The 20,043-nt window shown below is 48.6% G+C and overlaps 1 protein-coding gene across 31 annotated transcripts in view; it reads left to right on the forward strand.

Moving 5' to 3' along the window:
* Positions 1-11,003, forward strand: part of PRPF4B (pre-mRNA processing factor 4B) — a 34,588-nt gene extending 23,585 nt beyond the window's left edge. For 2 of the 31 annotated variants that reach the window (XR_002346243.1, XR_002346252.1), the window contains exons 11-18: positions 710-863; positions 3,300-3,414; positions 3,891-4,042; positions 5,548-5,634; positions 6,550-7,288; positions 7,793-7,838; positions 8,358-8,441; positions 9,194-11,003. Coding sequence is in view for 2 of the 31 variants with exons in the window: in XM_021100124.1 (XP_020955783.1) it covers positions 710-863; positions 3,300-3,414; positions 3,891-4,042; positions 5,548-5,634; positions 6,550-6,753 (712 nt within the window). In the remaining 29 variants the exon portion in view is untranslated. Of the gene's footprint in view, positions 1-709; positions 3,415-3,890; positions 4,043-5,547; positions 5,635-6,549 lie in introns of all 31 variants that reach the window. The other 29 variants (XR_002346240.1, XR_002346249.1, XR_002346238.1 and 26 more) reach the window with 27 other exon arrangements.

Raw genomic sequence — 20,043 nt, forward strand, 5'->3', positions numbered from 1 at the left:
TGTTTATTGTTTTTAGCTAGCTTCCTGACGGTCGTTAGCGTGTAGACAGTAGTTGGCTATGTACCATGAGCCACACTCATCTTGCGGCCTTGAGCTTGACCAAGAGAATCTCAGAATCTCTCGTCCAAGGAAGGATTAAACCAGGATGAAAAGAAATGAGAGTAGTGAAGTTAGGAATAGTTTTGATCCTCAAAAGCGTGGCTCCGTTGCTCATGCTTTCAGATGTAAGCCAGTTCTCAAATCAGTAGGAATTTGACCACTGCATACCTTCCCTTCTGTGTTTTGGAAATTGTGTAGACACAGCTTCCTGTTGCTCTGGTTTCAGTGTAGAATAATCTATCAAGCATGGGGGAGAGGGGTCTTTTGTTTTTTGTTTTTTGGTGGTTTTTTTTGGCCACACTTGTGGCATATGGCAGTTTCCAGGCCAGGGACTGAATCTGAGCTGCAGCTGCAGCAGTGCTGGGTCCTTAATGCACTGCGCTGTGCCAGGGATCAAACCCACGCCTCTGCAGTGACCTGAGCTGAAGAGTCAGGTTCTTAACCCACTGCGCCATGGCGGGAACTCTGGGGGGAGGTTCTTGAACAGAATATTTTCCTTGTAATTTTATTTTGGACTTGCTTTTTACTGCAGTCTTAAAAATGTTTTTGCCTTTTTAATTTCTATTTTGCATTTTAATCCCTAATTTTGTTTGTTTTTCTTTCCTAAAAGTATGAATTTACGAGAGGTGTTAAAAAAATATGGTAAGGATGTCGGCCTTCATATTAAGGCCGTACGATCCTATAGTCAGCAGTTGTTCTTGGCACTGAAACTCCTTAAAAGATGCAATATCCTCCACGCAGATATCAAGCCAGACAATATCTTGGTAAGTCGGCAGTCGGGCTTTCTGACGCTTGGTCCAGCTTCTTACCTGATGTGTGATTACCATTGTATTCTAGAAATGATGTCTTAGAAGAGTAATGCAGTTTATTGACTCCCTATTACAAATGATCTTGCCCGTTTTTACTTTTTCAGAAGTTGGGCCATGAAGTTTTACAGTAAAATGTAGAGAAAGGAAGTAAGCTGCTGTCCCAGTTTTTCCCTTTCAGTTGGTGGGTTTGAGTTCACACAGATCCTAGGAGTGCTCTGAGGTGGTAGCGGTGGGCTCGTTGCCTGAAACAGCTGAGCGAAGGCGGCGGTGTTGCCCTTCCGGAGGTGGTGTCCGAGGCCTCTGTTCTGCGGTTTGGTGGACGAGCGAGGGCCGTGCGAGGAGGACTCACTCCGAAGCAGATGCGTGGGGTCGGGCGGCAGTGCCCGGAAGGAGGCTCGTCCCTTTGTCCTTCATGCATCAGAAGCTGTGGGGCCTTGTACTGAAGGCTTACCTCTCCCAGTGCGGCCTCTCCCGGCTCCTGGCCTCCAGTGAGGGAGAGCAGGTGTCCCAGCGTTTGCTTTTGAACCCACGTGCCCCTGCCCTCCCCGGCCCTGCGCCCTCGTCCCGTCAGAGCCTGGGGCGTCTTCACGCTCAGGGGATTCTTGGCTTGTCTGCCAGGAACATAGTCCACCTGTTGAGAAGAAGATGCAGTCTTGTTCAGGTTTGTTTAGGACCCCTTCTCATCAGTAACTTAGCTCCTAGTTCAGATTCCTCTTTTTCTTCTTTCTTTTTTTTTTTTGCTATCTTAATATTTCCTTCCAGACTCCCGCAGTAGGGAGGCCTTCCAGTTTGTTGTGCTTGGTCCTTGTTTATAATGTGGCACGAGTGTCACAGAACCGGGGGGTGGAAGGGCTGAGAAGCCACCGTGAAACAGTAGACACAGTACCAGTGAGTTGTAGGCAGAGGTAGTTGTGCAGCGAGTGTCTGTGTGACGCCACAGAGGTTGCATAAGACAGTGGCAGCGTCTTAAAAGTTATTGTTTTTAAAACATGATTTTTGAGCTGATCCTAAACTAGTATAGGTTTTCGTGTGTGTCAGACAGTTTTTCCTTCTTCCTGAGAAAGGGAAAAATAGACATGAGAGGCCACATGGAGCTGTTTGTTAATGAAAAGCCAGAGCTTGGAGCCCAGCTGGCAGCCATCTGAGCCGTGGAAGCGCCGCGTCCCTGCGGGCACGTGGGACGAAGAGGCCCGCGGGGTCCCTGCTCCCGCCGAGGCGCTTTCTCCAGCCCCTGTCGTGCAGTTTGTAGTCCTGGGGTTTCTCTGCCTACCGAAACTGCGTCCCTAAGCAGCTGGATGCAGCTTATATCACAAAGCGATCCGAGGCCTTGTCATTGGAAGGCGCTGGGGTTCCCGGTCCCGGACGCGGGGGGCCATCGACGTGGCCGTTCACGTCGTGCCTGTTGTGAATTCCGAGGGTATCTTCTGTCACGGGCCGGTCGTAACACGGACCTTGACCTGGCCTCACGGTGTCCCAGGAGAGCTGGCCGGGGCCCTTTGCCGCAGGGTCGTGTGTCTCGGGGGTGGGCACGGTAGGCCGAGTTCAAGTCCCAACTCGCATTTGTGTGTGTCTCTCTTGAAGGGGGGAAGGGGACTCTGCACTGTGAATTTCCTCACTTGTTAATCCCGACCGCGCTTCCGACTCAGGCGTGGCAGCAGCCCTGGGAGCACCTGCAGCCCTTCCCGGCAGATGCCGCTGTCACTGTGTATGTGGAAGTGTTGACAGAGGAAAAGAAACACGTGACTAATTCGGTGTTCGTGTTGATCAGTCTTGCCCAATAGAGTTAACATTTTCCTGACTAATACCTTCTTTATAGCTAAGGGATTTAATTTTTTTTTTTTTTAAAGTGAGTGCTAAATTTGGGTTGGTCTATTGGCAGCTTCAGATGAAGAATGTTTTTATTCTGTCTTTATCCACATTCAGTCTGAATCATACGTGTGCTGTCACTGCCGACATAACTTTCTGGCAAACAAAAGTGAACTTGAGTCAGTTGTAAGTCCATCTGAGTCTGACCCCTTGTTAACAGCCGTCTTCGCACTCCTTTAAGGAGTGACTTCCTTCGTGTTTCTGGGGTTTTTAAAGACACAGCTTCAGTGCTTTCTCTTACTAGTCCTCCCTTTTCTAAATAGCACTGGTTACAATTAAATTGACTAGTTCTTATCCCTGCTCTCCTCACTGAAGAAAGTTCTTTCACTGATTATAATCAAATATGTGGTAGCTCTTTCATTCATTAGAAAATTGAGTCACAAAATAATTAGAAAAAGGCATTTAAAAATGAGTGACTTTGCTGTCAGTCTTGGAAATAACCTCTCAAAGCCAATGATTTTTATATGAGAGTTCTATGAATTATTCCTGGCCTGAGTTAAACTTCGGTCACGAAATGTTTTGCAGGTTAATGAATCGAAAACTATCTTGAAGCTCTGCGATTTTGGCTCGGCTTCCCACGTCGCGGACAACGACATCACGCCTTATCTCGTCAGTAGATTTTATCGAGCTCCTGAAATCAGTAAGTGTCTTCGGATGCCCTGTGACCAGGGCCGGGAGGCGGCGAGGGTGGCGTGGGTCCCGGCTGAGCGTTGTGTTCCCGCAGCGCTAAGCAGCTGCCCGCCCCGAGGTCCCCTCCCTGCTGGAGGGACATGGCCTGGCGGTGGCGGTGGCGTGGCACGAGTGGCAAGACAGAGCTGGGAAGAAGCCCTGCACTTCGCAGGCTGCTCTTAGTCCTTGAGGTCTGCTGGTCACCTTCACGGGCTGCGTGGGCCTCTGGGTTTCTTGCTCCTGCCCCTGGGTCCTCTCCACGCCCTCATCCTTAAACGGTCTTTCAGGGTTCAGAGTCTCGGCTAAGAATTAGTGGGAAAGAGCAGAGAAGTGGTGCCGAGGTTAGGAATTCGGAGGCGGGTGTACAGTCCAGGCGAACTTGATCGCCCCGTGGATGGCAATAGTTGTTTCTGTCGTTGTACCTTGAAACTTGTATTATGTTTTCAGTTATAGGTAAAAGCTATGACTACGGTATAGACATGTGGTCCGTAGGTTGTACCCTGTATGAACTCTATACTGGGAAAATCCTATTTCCTGGCAAAACCAATAACCATATGTTGAAGCTCGCCATGGATCTCAAGGGAAAGATGCCGAATAAGGTAGGAGCTTAGCCTGAGCTTGTTGCCTCCGGGGTCTTAGCAGTGCTTTCTGCTAGACTCCTGTAGGCCAGCTGCTGCCACTTACGTGCCACTCAAGGCTGTGAAACATCCTTTCTTAGCTCTCTCTCGTTCCTGGTGTTCAAACTGGTGGTTCTCATCAGCCGGGAGCTGTCGAGAGGGGGAGAATCCCGTTCCCTTTTCCTGCCAAAGTCTGTCGTGGTGCTTTTCTCCACCCTCCCGAATGGAGCCAGAGGACAGGGCCTGTAGCTTGGGGTAGACCTAGCATTGAGGGAGCTGACGCAGCTGCGTCTAAGCACCGTGTAGACTGGCAGTGCCCACCTCTCTGTCCTCTCGCTCCCCTGGAGCAGCCTGGCTGGGAACAGGCGGGGTGACAGGCGATCCAGGTCACGGGCCAAGGCGAGGGAGGACTGGTCGTCACAGACTGAACGGGGAGTGAGGGGAGAGGCTCGCTGGCAGTCCCAGTCCATTTGTTAAAGGTTGGAAGCTGTTTGGGAAGGGAGAAGGTACGGAAAAACTGCTTTCTAACCAAAAACTTACGTCAATGCTTCACTCATAATCCCTTTTTGTTTAACAGAAAATCCCAAACTGTAGGCATATACAAAAATGTCTGAAGACCATGTCTTAGGCTTTTATGATTTCAGCTTATTTGCTGGATTTCTGAGAGATGTAGAGATTTTTCTCCTTATAGGTCAGAGGCCATTATGGGTTTTTTTAGGTCTTATCCAAATTCTGTTATGTTGGGCTTGTTTAGAGTAAGTTACCCGGAAAATTAGCCATTTTGATACTTGTTTTAATGAGATCTGACTTGTATCATTTTAGGACTGTTGGAACATAGTTTTTAATGTCACTGGGTTTCTCAACGGCCCAGGGAAAGGCCCCGATCATTTGTCCCGCCTAAGGACAAATGACTGTATGTCCTTGTTTAATCTTCAGTTGTGACTAGTGCAAGTACAGCTTGCTGTTGTGATTAGTTTAAGTCATTGCCTGGGAAAACACAGTGTCGTGGTGGGGGGGCCTTTTTTGCCTTTTAGGGTCACACCCATGGCACATGGAGGTTCCCAGACGAGGGGTCTAATCAGAGCTACAGCTGCCGGCCTCCACCACAGTCACAGCAGCTCGGGATCCAGGCTGCCTCTGCAGCCTACACCACAGCTCACGGCAACGCCAGATCTTTAACCCACGGAGCAAGGCCAGGGATCGAACCCGCATCCTCATGAATCCTGGTCGGGTTCGTTTCCGCTGAGCCGCAGTGGGAACGCCACAATTTCGTGTTATTAGGTAGTTGTAGGTACAGCATTCGTACCACCTTTTCCGAAGATGTTAGACTCTGAAGAGCAAGGAATCTGAGATCATTTTCCAGCCGGTCAGTGAAGCCAGAGAGACTCGAAGCTGCGTCTGTGTGACTTGTTTGTATTCACTGCGCGCGGTAGACCAGACTGTGTCTCGGAGCTCCGCATCCAAGTTTTGTTTTGTTTTCTTCCCAGATGATTCGGAAAGGTGTATTTAAAGACCAACATTTTGATCAGAACCTCAACTTTATGTACATAGAAGTTGATAAAGTAACAGAGAGGGTGAGTGTCTTCTGGGCCTTGCTACGTGGAGTGATGGTCTTACTGCTAATGAATTGAGTGCTGGGTGGTTCTAGGAGCTGTGAGTATTTTAAAACACGACAGACAAGTCCTGCCGCTGTTGGCCGATTGCTAATTAAAACACATCAGGTTGTAGAAAAGATGAAGAGATGTGAAAATGTTTGCCCAGTGGAATGAGCTGATTCTAAGTGTCGTCTGGAGGCCCTTTCCTGGGGTCGCCCTCCTGGTCTGGCCTCCCATCCAGCCTCTGTGCTGCTGCCAGGGCCCCGTTTCCGGAAGCAGATCCGCTGGTGTTCCTCTCCCCGCCTAGAAACCCCGGTACCTAGAAGAGAATGGGCTTAACTCCCCAGAAAGACCTTCCTCCCTCCTCGCGACCGTACAGACCCCCCCCCCCCAACACACACACACACCCGGCGGGCCCAGGGCTCCGTGCTCTGTGCCACCGGCCGTCCCGATACTTCTTGCCTCTTAAACGTCCTCCTCCCCTAAAAAAACGTCCTTCCGCCTCGGGCGCCACGTGAAGTACCTGTCGTGCACGAGCTGTGCCGGCTGAAGTGCGGATGTCGCTGTGGTTGCCCCGCAGCCGGCAGAGCAGCGCCTTAGCGACGCTTCGTGGCGACGCCCTCACAGCTTGTCTCTGCCGCTTCAGAGCAGGGAAAGAAGAGTTCACGCAGCAGGTGCTTGCTGTGACTTACCTGAACTCCTTAACTTACGGTTTGGAATGCTCAGAGTTCCCTTCTGCGGTCGTCCTAGTCTTTTTACGAAACTAAGCTGCAGAATGACGCTTTAGGAAAACGACTGTAGTTAACGTAGCGTGGGGTTGATCTTTTCAGTGGCGTCTTTGACGTTCTGTAGGTGTCGTAATTTAGAGAAACGCATTTTAAACATTATTTCTAGGAGAAGGTTACTGTCATGAGCACCATTAACCCAACTAAAGACCTGTTGGCCGACCTGATTGGCTGCCAGCGCCTTCCCGAGGACCAGCGTAAAAAAGTGCACCAGCTCAAGGACTTGTTGGACCAGATCCTAATGTTGGACCCTGCTAAGCGGATTAGCATCAACCAGGCCCTGCAGCATGCCTTCATCCAGGAGAAGATTTAAACCAGAGAAGAAGCTCCAAGGGGTTGAGTAATTAAGTACAAAGACTGACGAGATTTCACAGCAGTTTATTAATGTATATAAACTTATAAATATTTCTCCAGCAAATTTGAGAACGCATGATATATTTGAATTAACACCAAGGGTGATATTTCTTTTAGAAGTGTTAGTTGATCTGTTTTGTGTCGGATGTGAAATTCCACTGTAGAACTGTTGTAGTTGCCAAGGCTGCCCAGAGCTTCAGTGCGAATGTCAAGGGTTGCAGTTCACAGCAGAGACGGAAGCATCGGTTACAAACGAGGGCTAGTGCTGGGTGGTTGATTTATTTTAGCAAACTTGGCTTCATTGTGGTCTTCGGAGAAAAAGGCCGGCATAAATGCTGTTTATATTCACGTTTCCCTAGGTGTGTGTGTGCAGGCCACAGCGGCATGCCCTGGGTGTAGTCAGTGCCGAAAGGGGCCTGTTCCTTCTTGAGCCTGCCTGCAGGGACGGTCTCCTCTTTTAAAGCAGGTTGCGTACAGCATTCAGTACACTGAAGGTAAGCTGAACCATCCGCCTCCCGGTGTCTGCAGATGTTAGTTTATTGGAACAATTGACAAAGGAGGGATGTTCTTAGCTTTGTGGCGGATTCCCTGCATGTGTGATAACTGATCTTGTTTCTTTTCTGGCATCGCACCTGTGGCATAGTTACAATTTCTGTTCTGTTCATCACATTTAAAATTTGAAGAGTATGCGCTTGATGGATGGAGCGCCTTCAGTGTACTGTTTCTTATTACCTTTAATTTTTCTAGATCAACTTGCTATAGACTTTATATACATTTTGTTAAACACAGCTCCTAGTGACCTGGAAACGGGCGTACTTTTCATTTACTGATAACAAATGTTGAGGCCTGATTCTGGAAGTCCTCATATTTAAAGTTAGATAGGCCACGTAATGAATTTTAACTATTTGTATGTTGTTTTGAAAGTGTACTGCTTTGTGGTAAAAGCGTTTCCGTTTGTTCATTTTCACTACTTGTGATCATGTTGTCTTTCAATACAGGCGTAAACCTCCCACTCTTGAACAAAGCAGCTGCTTTTTAAAAGCGGTAATTGCTTCTTTACCTTCTCCTTCTTTTGTAAATGAAACTGTCCTTTAAGAATGTGACTTGAAAGTGTCGTCCGTTTGCCTAAAACAGTTGGCACGCGCTCACTGTAAAGTGGAGATGGTTCTACTGCATGTGACGTGCACCATGCAGGTTTCTGTGTGTTCTCAGTCCGCATCACTAGAGAATAAAGGCTTTTGTGAACAAGGCATTTGTAGCCATTTCTAAAAGTGTTGTCTTCAGTGCTGGCGAGTCAGGTAACCGTACCTGTAGTGCGAAGCGACCTCTCGCTGCTTCCCTTGAGCCTGACGGAAGGAACTGTCCCTTAAAGACGTAGTAGCTTCGCCCCGGGCTCAGCGCCTCAGGGCAGGTTGGGATCCCGACTGTGCCCTCAAAGAATCCTCCCGAGATAGCGGCAGCTCGCAGTGTAGTGAGGTAACGCCTGTAGGTTGCGGGGTGCGACTCAGGGTGTAACTAATGTTTCTGCTATTTTCTCACTCTTCCTCCTGATGGTGCGGAAAGAGGAGAAGGAGAACGGGGCACAGGCCACTCACCGCCTCTCCAGGGTCTGATTTGCTGAGACACCAGCTTCACCTTCCTAACAAGGTTATTTCCGACAGCATGTGTAGATAAACGTTTAGCAACAATGTAAAGCCAAGTCATGTAAATCAGGGTGGTTTTGCAACACAGAGGAAGTAGTGTTTTTAACGTGGTAGAGGCGAATTTTCAGAAATGTATGGCATCGGTTCTCTTTGGGTGGTAAAATTAGTGCTTGGCTCCCTGAGGAATGTGGAAACAAGCAGCCTTGGGGGGTTTACCTGATCTTTTGAAATTGTAAATGGGATTTTTCTATTCACCCAGGCACCTAATTACAACAGGCATGCACATTTTGGTGCATTCAAGAATGGAAAATCAGAATAGCAGCATTCTTCTGGTGGGTTTTGCTCCATTTAAAGACATGAACTGCAGCCAGGAAGGTGACAGACGCTATCACAAGCCAGCTTTGAGTCTGGACCCCGTCTGCTCGCTCGTGGTTTAGACCTAAAGCAAAGGCCAGGCAGTGAGGCCTCGTAAATGAGGCTCCGAGGCGCAGCTCTCCTGCCGGAGTGAGACGGCAGCGAGGCCCCCACCATGACTCACCTTGCTGAGAATATGCTGCATTCGGGCCAGGCTTTTGTAGTTACTTTTCACTCAAAATAGTTAACGTTTGGATGTTTCTGGTGCTTTTCATGGCTTCATTTTGTAGACTTATTTTAAGTAAGTTAACTTCCAGTAGAAACAGTTCATCTTATGCCTTCAAAACTGTTACATGTTCTTTAAAAAACAAAGTTGCTTGTTACTTGTTCTTTGTGTTTTAGGTGCAGCTCAGTGGAAGATGATGCCACCAGAAGACATGAGCTAAGGTTTCTGTCCCATAAAAGATTAAAAAAAAAAAAAAAGAAAGAAAAAAAAAAGAGAAAACTCCTCCATTTAATTTGCGTCCAGTTTTTTGTTTTGCAGCCTTTGTGATTGGGTGCGTTCATGTCTGGTACTCAGTGGTGGCACTGTGTCCATTGTGAAATGCTTGTTCCGTCATCTGCCGCCTGCCTCCCTCCCCACCCTCCCTCCCCTCCAGTGAGGATAGCGGCCACATCTAGCGAGGTGGGCGACGTGGGCGGGGAGGTACCCCACCGCACGGGGTGTCCAGACGGTTCCCCGGGCTTGTTAGAAAACCAGCTGCCCCCGAAGAGCTTCCGTCAGAAAGCCGCCCCCCCCCCACGCGGGGTGTCACCTCTCCTCGCCCAGCGCCCGCCCAAGGCCGGGACCTGGGCTCCTGGAGCCCCACTCAGCTCCTGCGGCGCCCCCAGCTCGCCCCGAGTCTGTCCGCGGCTAGGGCTCAGCAGTGGTCTCGAAACAGACCAGACGTCCGGAGCCACTGTCGGTTTCCCATCTTAAGGGAGTGAGGCGACAGCCTGCGGCTCTTCTCCCCCGAACACGGCATTCCCAGGCGATGTATTAGATAGGAAGCCCGGAAGCAGCCTCTCTCCACGCCCGCACGATTGTTGTAGAGTGTCGGGCCCCGTGCTAGGTCGAGGCCAGGGGCCCGGCTGAGCAGCCCTCGGCAGGCGTGCGGTGCTCAAATACAGTTCTCGTGATGCTGGCTCTGTGACACTTGAGGGCAAAAACGTGCCAGTGAGTGTGAGCCTTCTGGGGCCCCCGAGTCCTGGGGTGCAGTTCCCGCTGCGACTGGGGGGTGCCTCTCACGGGTCTCAGACCCCACCTCTGGGTGGACCTCCCCCAAAGGTTGTCAGAAATGAGGCTGGAGTTGCAGGGTTTTGAAGGGAGGGGGGGCTCCCAGCATCTGTATTTAATAGCATCTTGTCCTTTATCCCCAGCACCTGTTTCATTCCTTCTGCTGCTTTTTTCAAAATAATTTTGCTTTCTTTTTTTTTTCTTTTTTTTTTTTTTTTTTGCCTTTATAATTACCACTTTCTTTTCCTAAAACACTCAGGACATGCTCACAGTACAAACGTTGTGTGTGTGGTGTGTGGTGGAGGCGGTGAAACGTAGAGTCCTCAGATCGTTGCTTTGCGTTCTTCCTGCTCCGCGTTCCCTGTGCTCTGGCCGTCATTTGTCGCGGACCTCAAGCTGCTGGCAAGGGGAGTCACGTACCTTCAGACGTAGGCCACGCCGTTAAGGAAGCCCCTTTCAAATACTGAGATAGGAAAGAAGCCAGATGATCAAATACGTAGCACTTCATGTCAGCCTGAGAGCTTTGCAAAGTGGGCTTCATAAAGTTTCTTTCCTAGTAACTTAGTTCAAGCGTATATTCAACATGAATTTTATCTTTTTTTGAGGTGAAATGCCCCCCTTATAGAAATGTTCACTGCAGATTCGTTTGTGTTTTTTACATGTCAGTGTATGCTAAGTTGACTTTTAAAAAAAGTTTTCCAGTTCCTTTGATGGATATCAGCATGACATCTTTAATTTTTCTTCTCCTGTGTGTAGGGTAAGGGACTCTTCTTCTGAAGAATCTTTCCATTTAGTGATCAAGATATGGAAGCTGATCTCTGAAAATACTCTTGTGTGTCCTAATTGTTCCAGTATCATTCAAATTGTAACTTGCACTTCAGTAGCAGTGTTTCTTACTGACTAGGAAAACTTAATAAAATATGTTTCTCGTTTCTATACTGCCTCCTGGCTTTTTCATTGCTCAAGTTGGGTGTTTTTCCATTTCAATTAAAAAGTTCCTTACTCGATCTTCATAGATGTGCTTTGAACAGTATTTTCTGCTCAAATATGTTTGGGAACTGCCAGGTGAAGAACAGGTGAGCCTCGGGGACCAAGTCATACACACCTGTCCTTGTTTGTTTGTTTTTTGTTTTTTTTTTTTTGTCTTTTTACCATTTCTTGGGCCGCCCCCACAGCATCGGGAGATTCCCCCGGCCTCATTTCTAATCCAACAGGAGCAGAGGGTATTGTGCTCGCACCTGGTGACTGAAGCACGAGAGGGATTCCCCGCCCCCAGAGCCATGGCTAAATACCCCGTGCAGGTGTCGCCATACCCTGGTGGCGGTCGGGCGCTCCTCCCTGGCTGCCCACTCTTCACTGTCTCCGAAGGAGAGGGCCTCCTCCGCCTTGCGGTGGGGGGGACCCTTAGCTCGTGCAGGGAGGCCCCGGGGGAGGAACGGCCAGATGCTGTACCGCAGAAATGAACACAACACTGGGAACCAACTATAATTCAATAAAATAATTTTTTAAAAAAAGAACATATGGATCACAATTTATGTGGATTGAAAAATATCAATTTTAGGAGTTCCTGTTGTGGCTCATCGGGCTAAGAACCCGACTAGTACCCATGAGGATGCAGGTTCAATCCCTGGCATTGCTGCAAGCTTTGGTTTAGGTCATGGATGTGGCTCAGATCTGGTGTTATGGCTGTGGCGTAGGCCGGCAGCTGCAGCTCCGATTTGACCCTTAGCCTGGGAACTTTCATATGCTTCCTGTGCAGCCCTAAAAAGGAAAAAAACAATTTTAATAGATCACTTCCTTCCCCTGTTGAATGACTTAAAACATGGTTTAGTCTTTCCTGTTTATGTAAATGAGGATTTACAGTCATACCCTCAAATTTGCTTGGAAGAAAGAAATTTCTGGCTCTCAGAATATTCTACGCTCAACTTCATCAATCCCCTTCTTTCTCCAAAAACACCCATGAAATTATGAGAATTACGGCATATTCCAGTGGTCCTAGTACGTTCTATACTATATTTTCAAAACATTACATTCTTTTTTAATGTCTGCACCGGTGGCAACGCCGGATCTTTAACCCGATTGAGGCCAGGGATCGAATCTGCACCCTCATGAACACTATATTGGCTTCTTGACCTGCTGAGCCACAGCAGGAATTCCTACGTTGGGGTGTTAAGTATACGTTTTGGTTTATTTTTTATTTTAATGAATTAATTCATTGCTTTTTTTTTTTTTTTTTAATGGCTGCACCTGTGGCATACGGAGGTTCCCAGGCTAGAGGTCAAATCGGAGCTGCAGCTGCTGGCTTGCACCACAGCCACAGCAACGCCGGATCTTTCACCCACTGAGAGGCCAGGGAGTGAATCTGCATCTTCATGGGTATTAGTCGGGTTCATTTCCTCTGAGCCACAAAGGGAACTCCTGTTTATTTTTTAAAGTTTTAGTTTTTAAATTTGCAAGTTGCAAATTAAGGCGTGGAATTTCCTATCTCCAGAGCTGGGCACTCCTATAACACGATACCATCGTGATTTTTTTTTTTTTTTTCACAGTCCGGGTCAAGGGCTTTTGAGTTTGGTAAAAAGCTGGTGAATACGCCCAGATTTTGAGGTGACGCACTTGGCTGACCATTTTGCAGTGTGACTGCCCAGCCCGCGAGGGCATGGAGTGACAGGGCAGTGACGGGGAACCTGGCTTAGCTGATGGCATGCTGAGATTAAGGAGTAGCTCTAACCCACCTCATCGCAGCATTCTTACCCCAAATCTGAGGGTGGTTCTCGGCAGCTTCCGTCTTGCTGGGGACCTGCGCTGTCAAGTGTGGCGGTTTGGGATTATTTTGTTTGTCTACTGCCCTCTGCCTGGAGTCCACAGTGAAGGACGGCTTCTCCAGTCAAGCCAGAGCTGAGCATGTTTGTTGGCTTACTTGTGCTTCCTTGCTGTCAGTTTGGGTCAGAGGATGAGAAGCAGGTGGGCGTCTTACCTGTGTGAACCCGGACACGTCCTCGGTTTTCCTCAGTGCTGCTCGAGACCTCTGCGGAGGGAGCCACACTCCCTCTGGGCTGGTCTGTCTGTGGGGCCTTAATTGTGTCCACACAGGGTGCACGGCCTCCCCGGGGGCCAGGTGGGCAAAGCACCCTGATGCGTGCACAGCACCCTGTCCTCCTCAGATACTGTCTAAGCCCAGACCCGGGAGTCCCCATCGTGGCGCAGTGGTTAACGAATCCGACTAGGAACGATGAGGTTGCGGGTTCCATCCCTGGCCTCGCTCAGTGGGTTAAGGATCCGTGTTGCTATGAGCTGGGTGTAGGTCACAGACGCAGCTCAGATCCCAAGTTGCTGTGGCTCTGGCGTAGGCTGGCGGCTACAGCTCCGACTAGACCCCTAGCCTGGGAACCTCCATATGCCGTGGGAGCGGCCCAAGAATGGCAAAAAGACAAAAAAAAAAAAAAAAAAAAAAAAAAGAGAAACCAAAAAAAAAACCAAGTCCAGACCCGAAATAGGTTTCTGCTGGAAACCCCTGTGAGACTTGCACTGTATTTGAAAGGCTGCTTTCCTCTGGTTTGAAGATGCCGGATGAACTCTCGGGGTTCCAGGCGAAAATGTGGGCCATTGTGACCCTCAGAACGCCCAGGGAGCAGAGCCAGAAAACAGGTTCCAAGGTAGCTTCCAGGAGAGGAGGGAAAGCCGGGAGAAAGGACAGAGCCCAGGGACACCCCCCCAGGTCTGCATTTCTCCTCTGTAACTGAATGGGTTGCCATGGGAACGGCCAGAAACAGCCACAATGACCTGAAACTCCCACTCCTCGAAACACCTAGGACCCCAAAAAACTACGGCCACCCCGAAGTTCTCCGCCACACCTTTGAGGCTCTGTCCAACCTTTACAAGCTGCTTCCAAACCGCCTGATGGAGCTGCTCTATTCCCACAAGAGTGAAGAGGACCAGAGAAAATGTACGTGGGCAGAGGGGGGTGCGAACTCTTTTTGGTAAGCCCACACCACCTCGTGGTACCCACCCTGCCTTCTCTAGTCTCGAGTGAAAATGGATTCTTTTTTTTTGCGTTTCAAGCCCGCGGCATATGGAAGTTCCCAGGCTAGGGGTTGAATCAGAGCTACAGCTGCCGGCCTACACCACAGCCACAGCAACGCCAGATCCGAGCCCCGTCTGTGACCCACACCCCAGCTTATGGCAACACGGATCCTTAACCCACTGACTCCCACGTGCCACCGGTGCAGCCCCCACGCACCAGAAAAAAACCATTCTGGCCACCTTGGCCATGTGTATTCTGGTGAATCCCTAAACTCCAAATCCACAGGATCACAAATCAACTGCAATATCCAGATTATACCAAAGATTATATAAAAATCATCAAGAAAAATATAAGCAACCTAAGAGAAGAGATACTTGGTCCAGACAGACAATTCACAGGATGAACTACAACCCATCTGTAGGCATGTAACATGTCCAAACACCAGTAATTCAGGAAGTAAAAGCTAAATAAAGGAGTTTCCACTGTGATTTAGCCAGTTGAGGACTTGCTGTCTCTGTGAAGATGCAGGTTCCATCCCCGGCCTCGCTCAGTGGGTTAAGGATCTGGCGATTTCACACTTGGCCGGGGAATTTCCATATGCCGCAGGTGCGGCCGTAAAAAGAAAAAGCAAAAAGAAAGAAAATATTTAAATATTTAGATATCTGCAAAACATACTGCAGAGTTTAAGAACACGATTCGGTTTGTGCCAAAAGAAGGATGCATATCTATAGATGCAAACACGCATCAATGCAGACAGAAGAGTTGCAGAAGAAGACACACAAAATTCAGGATGTGGCTACCTCTGGAGGAAGGAGAGGAGTTGGAGGAAGGCTTTCCCTTTGACTGCTGTTGACCTGAAACCAAAGAGCCACCCATATTCTCCAGCAAAGATGGGTTTATTCAGGATCAGCAGAGAGTTGGAATTTGGAGCCTGCAAACCAGGGCAAGTGTCCAAATGGCAAGAGATGGAGGACGTGTTTATAGATGGGAAGGAAGTTGGGAGGGCAACAGTAACAAAATAGCCAACAAAGAGCCCCTGGCTTTTCCCCTGCAGCTCCTGGTAAGAGAGGAAGGGGTTCTTCTTCCTGGATGCAGGGGTGAGAGCTCCCCCTGCTGGCCTCCTGTCTCTATTTCACTGAGGTTTCTGTTCATCTTTTAGGGCGCACATCTCTGAGATGTTTGATTTTGTTTATTCCAGTAAAAATCTTCTCATGTGTTTTTGTAATTAAAATGCAGTTTTAAATGGAGAAGGCAGTGAGTGTTTACGTGAGGTTGGAGAAGTGGGTTTTGATTCCCAGTGATATTCCAGTTAGGCGTTTAGATTTTATGCTCTTAGTCTCCCAGTGTAAACACGAATAGATAGCAATACAGTTTACCAACTGGTAGTGTTTTTGTCATGTAGGACCACTGTCCATTCCTTTTATATTTGAAATTCTGACAACCAAAAAGCACACCCTAGGCTCTGCCTCTTGTTCCGCGGAGCCTGCAGGGACTTCTGGGCAGCCAGCAGTGTGGTCACTGAGCCAGTAACTGCCCTAGTCCTGGCCTTAGCCCCCTGGGCAGGAGCCTCATATTCCAGTTCTGCTCGTGAGTCCCTTGCAGTGGTTTTCAGGTCTCTAAGGATCGGTCTATTTAAGTCATTGTGCCACTTAGGAGAGTGCCATGCCATGTCCCTTGAACCAGTTCTGTGTCTCTGCCCATTACCCTGCCTGGGAGGGACCCTCAGGGCTTCAGCATGAGAAATCACGGGGGCTGGACAAGCTCCGTTCTAACTCCTTATCCAGGGCAGGGTCGCCCCGAATCTCTTGAGGCTTAGCTTCTCTTTTTGCATCAGGTTTGTGACAGCTTCCTATTTTCCCTTTTCCCTTGTTTTTTTAGGGCCACACCCGAGGCACATGGAGGTTCCCAGGCTAGGGGTCAAATTGGAGCTGCAGCCACTGACCTGCACCACAGCCACAGCAACGTCAGATCTGAACCACATCTGCGATCTACACCACAACTCAGGGCAACGCCGCATCCTCAACCCACTAAGCAAGGCCAGGGGTTGAACCTGCGTCCTCATGGATGCCAATCAGATGCGTTTCCGCTGAGCCACGACAGGAACTCCGAGCTTCCTATTTTCTACGCACCCAAGCGAACTGCATGCAGAGAGGCTCGTGGTGCAGCTTGCAAACTGGCTTTTGCTTCTCAAGTTGTTACCAGCAGGCAAAGAGCTAGCAGCTTACACGGTGGGATACCTTAACGGTTGCCAGACATCCCACGTCGTCCAACGACTCCCCTCCTCTCTGCCCGCTTCTCTTCTTCCTTTGGTGTAAGACAGTTTTGGTGAAGGAAGCATTGCATTCCGGCACAAGCCCTTGTCTCACGGCGGATGGGCGGTTTGGTTAGGGACCAACGGAGGTCAGCGTGAAGTAGTGGACGTGATGTCAGTGCAGAGTGAGGCTAGCATCTCTGAAGATGCAAAACAATTGTAAAGTCACTTGCCATTCGCTTGAGGCATGCGCAGATCACACTACGTGCTGTGTCTGTGGTGGAACCCAGCACATCTGTTCATTCACTCACTCGTGTCTTGCTGTGCATCTATTAGAGATCTAGGACCAGGCGAAGGTGGAAATTTTGCTCACTGATATTTTTGGAATAAAGAAATGACAGAACTAAATAGTAATGAAGCAGCACGAGCATTCATTCTTTCTCAAATTAATCCCACGTTAGCTTTGCTATGCAACGACAAAAAGGAATATTGAATTGCAATAATGCTTATTCTATTATCAGGTGAAAATTCTGAATTCTCTGGCTTAGAAAGGATCTTAGAAAGACATCAGTTCCCCAAAGAGATTCATCTGACCCCAAAACCAAGCAGTATGCCCCTGTGGAGAAGGAAAGCCAACAATGAAAATCAGGGGTGGAAGAAATGCCACGTGTGGAATAAAACCACAAAGGAGCCCCCGATGTCGACCATAGTTGTCAGGTAGGGGTCTAACTTTTGTCCTATGCAGGTGTTTTTTGGTTTTGTTGTTTGGTTTTTGTTGTTAGTGGTGGTGTTTTTCTTTTTAGGGACGTATCTGTGGTATATGCGAATTCCCAGACTAGGGGTCAAATTGGAGCTGTAGCTGCTGGCCTGCCACACAGCTGCAGCAACACTGGATCTGTGTTTGTAAGTTTTTGAGTCTATTTCATCTTAATAAAAAGAGAGAGCCATCCTCCTCTAAAATAGTTTTACCATTTTACTCTTAGTCTGGAGTACCTCTTCTTCATCCTTTAACCTGTGCATCGCACGAGACCGGAAGTGAACTGCACCGGCAGCACACAGATGAGTCAGGTGATTTTTTAAATCCATCCTGTCCATCTGCGTTTTTCTGGAGCGTTTCACACATTGACATTCACACACAGAGACGCACGTGCTTTCTCAGCATCTTGTTCTGTGTGCGTCGTACCACGATTTTGCCCGTTTCCTCCGTGACTGCTGCTTTCCTTTGTGTTAACTTGATTGTGTGTGTGTGTGTGTTGACGTATTTTAATCCCCTTCTCAATTTCTTTTGGTGTATTTTCTTTTCTTCAATTATTAAATTTTTTTTGTCTTTTTATGGCCACACCTGCAGCATATTATAAGTTCCCAGGCAAGGGGTCAAATTGGAGCTACAGCTGCCGGCCTATCCCACAGCCACAGCCACGCCGGATCTGAGCCGCATCTGCAACCTACACTGCAGCTCCCGGCAACACTGGATCCTTAACGGAGCGAGGCCAGGGATCAACTCTACTAGACAGGTTTGTTACCACTGAGCCGTGACGGGAACTCTGCTCCTAACATCTTCAATGTGATTTTTTTTTCTCGATGGACATTCACCTGCTTGCTGTAGATGTTTGACTGGTTTCTACTAGTTGATTACTTGATTTTTTGGGAGGGAAGACAACCTCAAACTTCCGGGTCAGTATCTCGCTGTTGTCACTCTACTTATTCATCTGCCCGTTTCTTCTCTCCATATTTCACATGCTCAAGTTTTTACGGATTTATCTTCTTGGGTCACTGACTCCATCATCTATGCTGTTACTGAGTTCCTCCAGAGAGTGGTTTTTTAATTTCAGATTTTCAGTTCCAAATTTTTTATTTGGTTCTTCTTTTGTAGTTTCCCTGCTGAGAAGTCATAGTTTGAATAATTTCAAGTGTGTTTTTCTTTACCTGGTAGAGCACAGTTATAAGGACTGCCCAACATCTAGGGCATCTCAGGAGTCACAGGTGTTGTCTTTTCTTCACTGGAGTGCGCCCGTATTTTCACAGTCTTTGCACGTCCAAGAGTTTTGGTTTGTATCAGGGACAGGGGGACTATTATGCTGCATGTGCCCTGGTTCTGTTGAAATCATCTGGAGATTTTTGTTCTTTTTAGGGCCGCACTCATGGAATATGGAAGTTCCCAGGCTAAGGGTCGAATTGGAGCTACAGCTGCTGGCCTACACCAGAGCCACAGCCACGCCAGATCCAAGCCGAATCTGTGACCCACATCACAGCTCACAGCAACACCAGACCCTTAACCTACGGAGCGAGGCCAGGGATTGAACCTGAAACCTCATGGTTCCTAGGTGGATTCGTTTCCACTGCGCCATGACGGGAACGCCCTTCACTTTTAATTCTTGGCATTGCTTCTTAATGACAAAATGTGACTGTGGGCATTAAGCACTAGAGAAAATAGTGAGAGCTCAATTAACATTAACGGTGTGAGTTTTAATATATTTTCTATAAGACTGAACTTTTTTTCTTTTTAGGGCCACACCTGCAGCATATGGAAATTCCTGGGCTTGCGGGTCAAATGGGAGCTGCAGCTGCATCTGCGACCTACCCAGCAGCTTGCAGCAACGCTGGATCCTTAACCCACTGAGCAAGGCCAGGGATTGAACCTGCATCCTCATGGATACTAGTTGGGTTCTTAACCTGCTGAACCACAATGGGAACTCCCAAGACTGAATGTTCTGGATTAGGATTTCTGGAATTAAAAAGTTAAGCACTAAGGTCTTCTCGACATGGCTCAATGGAAAGGAATCTGACCAGTATCCATGAGGACACACGTTCGATCCCTAGCCTTGCTCAGCAGGTTAAGGATAGGGCGTTGCCCGTGAGCTGTGGTCTAGGTCGAAGATGCGGCTAGGGTCTGGCGTTGCTGTGGCTGTGGCGTAGGCTCCGACTGCAGCTGCAGCTCTGATTCAACCCCCCGATCTGGGAACGTCCACATGCCACAGGTGCAGCCCTAAAAAGACAGAAAAAAAGAAATTAAGAACTAAGAAGGTGGATGTTTGGTGGGTTGGCTACCTACATGCCGATGCCGGAGGGTGAGAGAGTAACGCGGACGCTTAGAAGAGCAGGTAGCCCACGGCCCCGGCATAGCCCCCGGAACCACACCCTTGTCTGTCCAAGGACACACGTCAAAGCAGAAAGATGCAAGGACAGTGAAGGCAGCTTTCGCATGAGCCGTTTATAAAATACCACGTTCAACAAGAATGAAGAAGTTCCCAGAGTTCCTGTTGTGACTCAGCAGAATTGAATCCGACTGGGGACCATGAGGTTGTGGGTTCGATCCCTGGCCCCGCTCAGTGGGTTAAGGATCCGGTGTTGCCAGGAGCTGTGGTGGCCACAGATGCAGCTCGGAGCTGGTATTGCTGTGGCTGTGGCGTAGGCTGGCGGCTACAGCTCCGATTCGACCCCTAGCCTGGGAACCTCCATATGCGGCAGGTGTGGCCCTAAAAAAAAAAAAAGAATGAAGGAGTTCCCTGTGAGGCACAGCGGGTAAAGGATCCAGCGTTGTCACTGCTGTGGCTCAGGCTGCAGGTGAGGTGCGGGTTTCCTCCCTGGCCCTGGAACTTCCTCATGCCGTGGGTGAGGCCAAACAAACAAAAAACCCAAGAACAAAACAAAAATATTGCAAAAAGGAGAATGTTTACAAAAACGAGACAGATAATAAAGACCGA

This window comes from Sus scrofa, chromosome 7 (assembly GCF_000003025.6).
Source record: "Sus scrofa isolate TJ Tabasco breed Duroc chromosome 7, Sscrofa11.1, whole genome shotgun sequence".
In the NCBI taxonomy this organism is placed as follows: Eukaryota; Metazoa; Chordata; class Mammalia; order Artiodactyla; family Suidae; genus Sus; species Sus scrofa.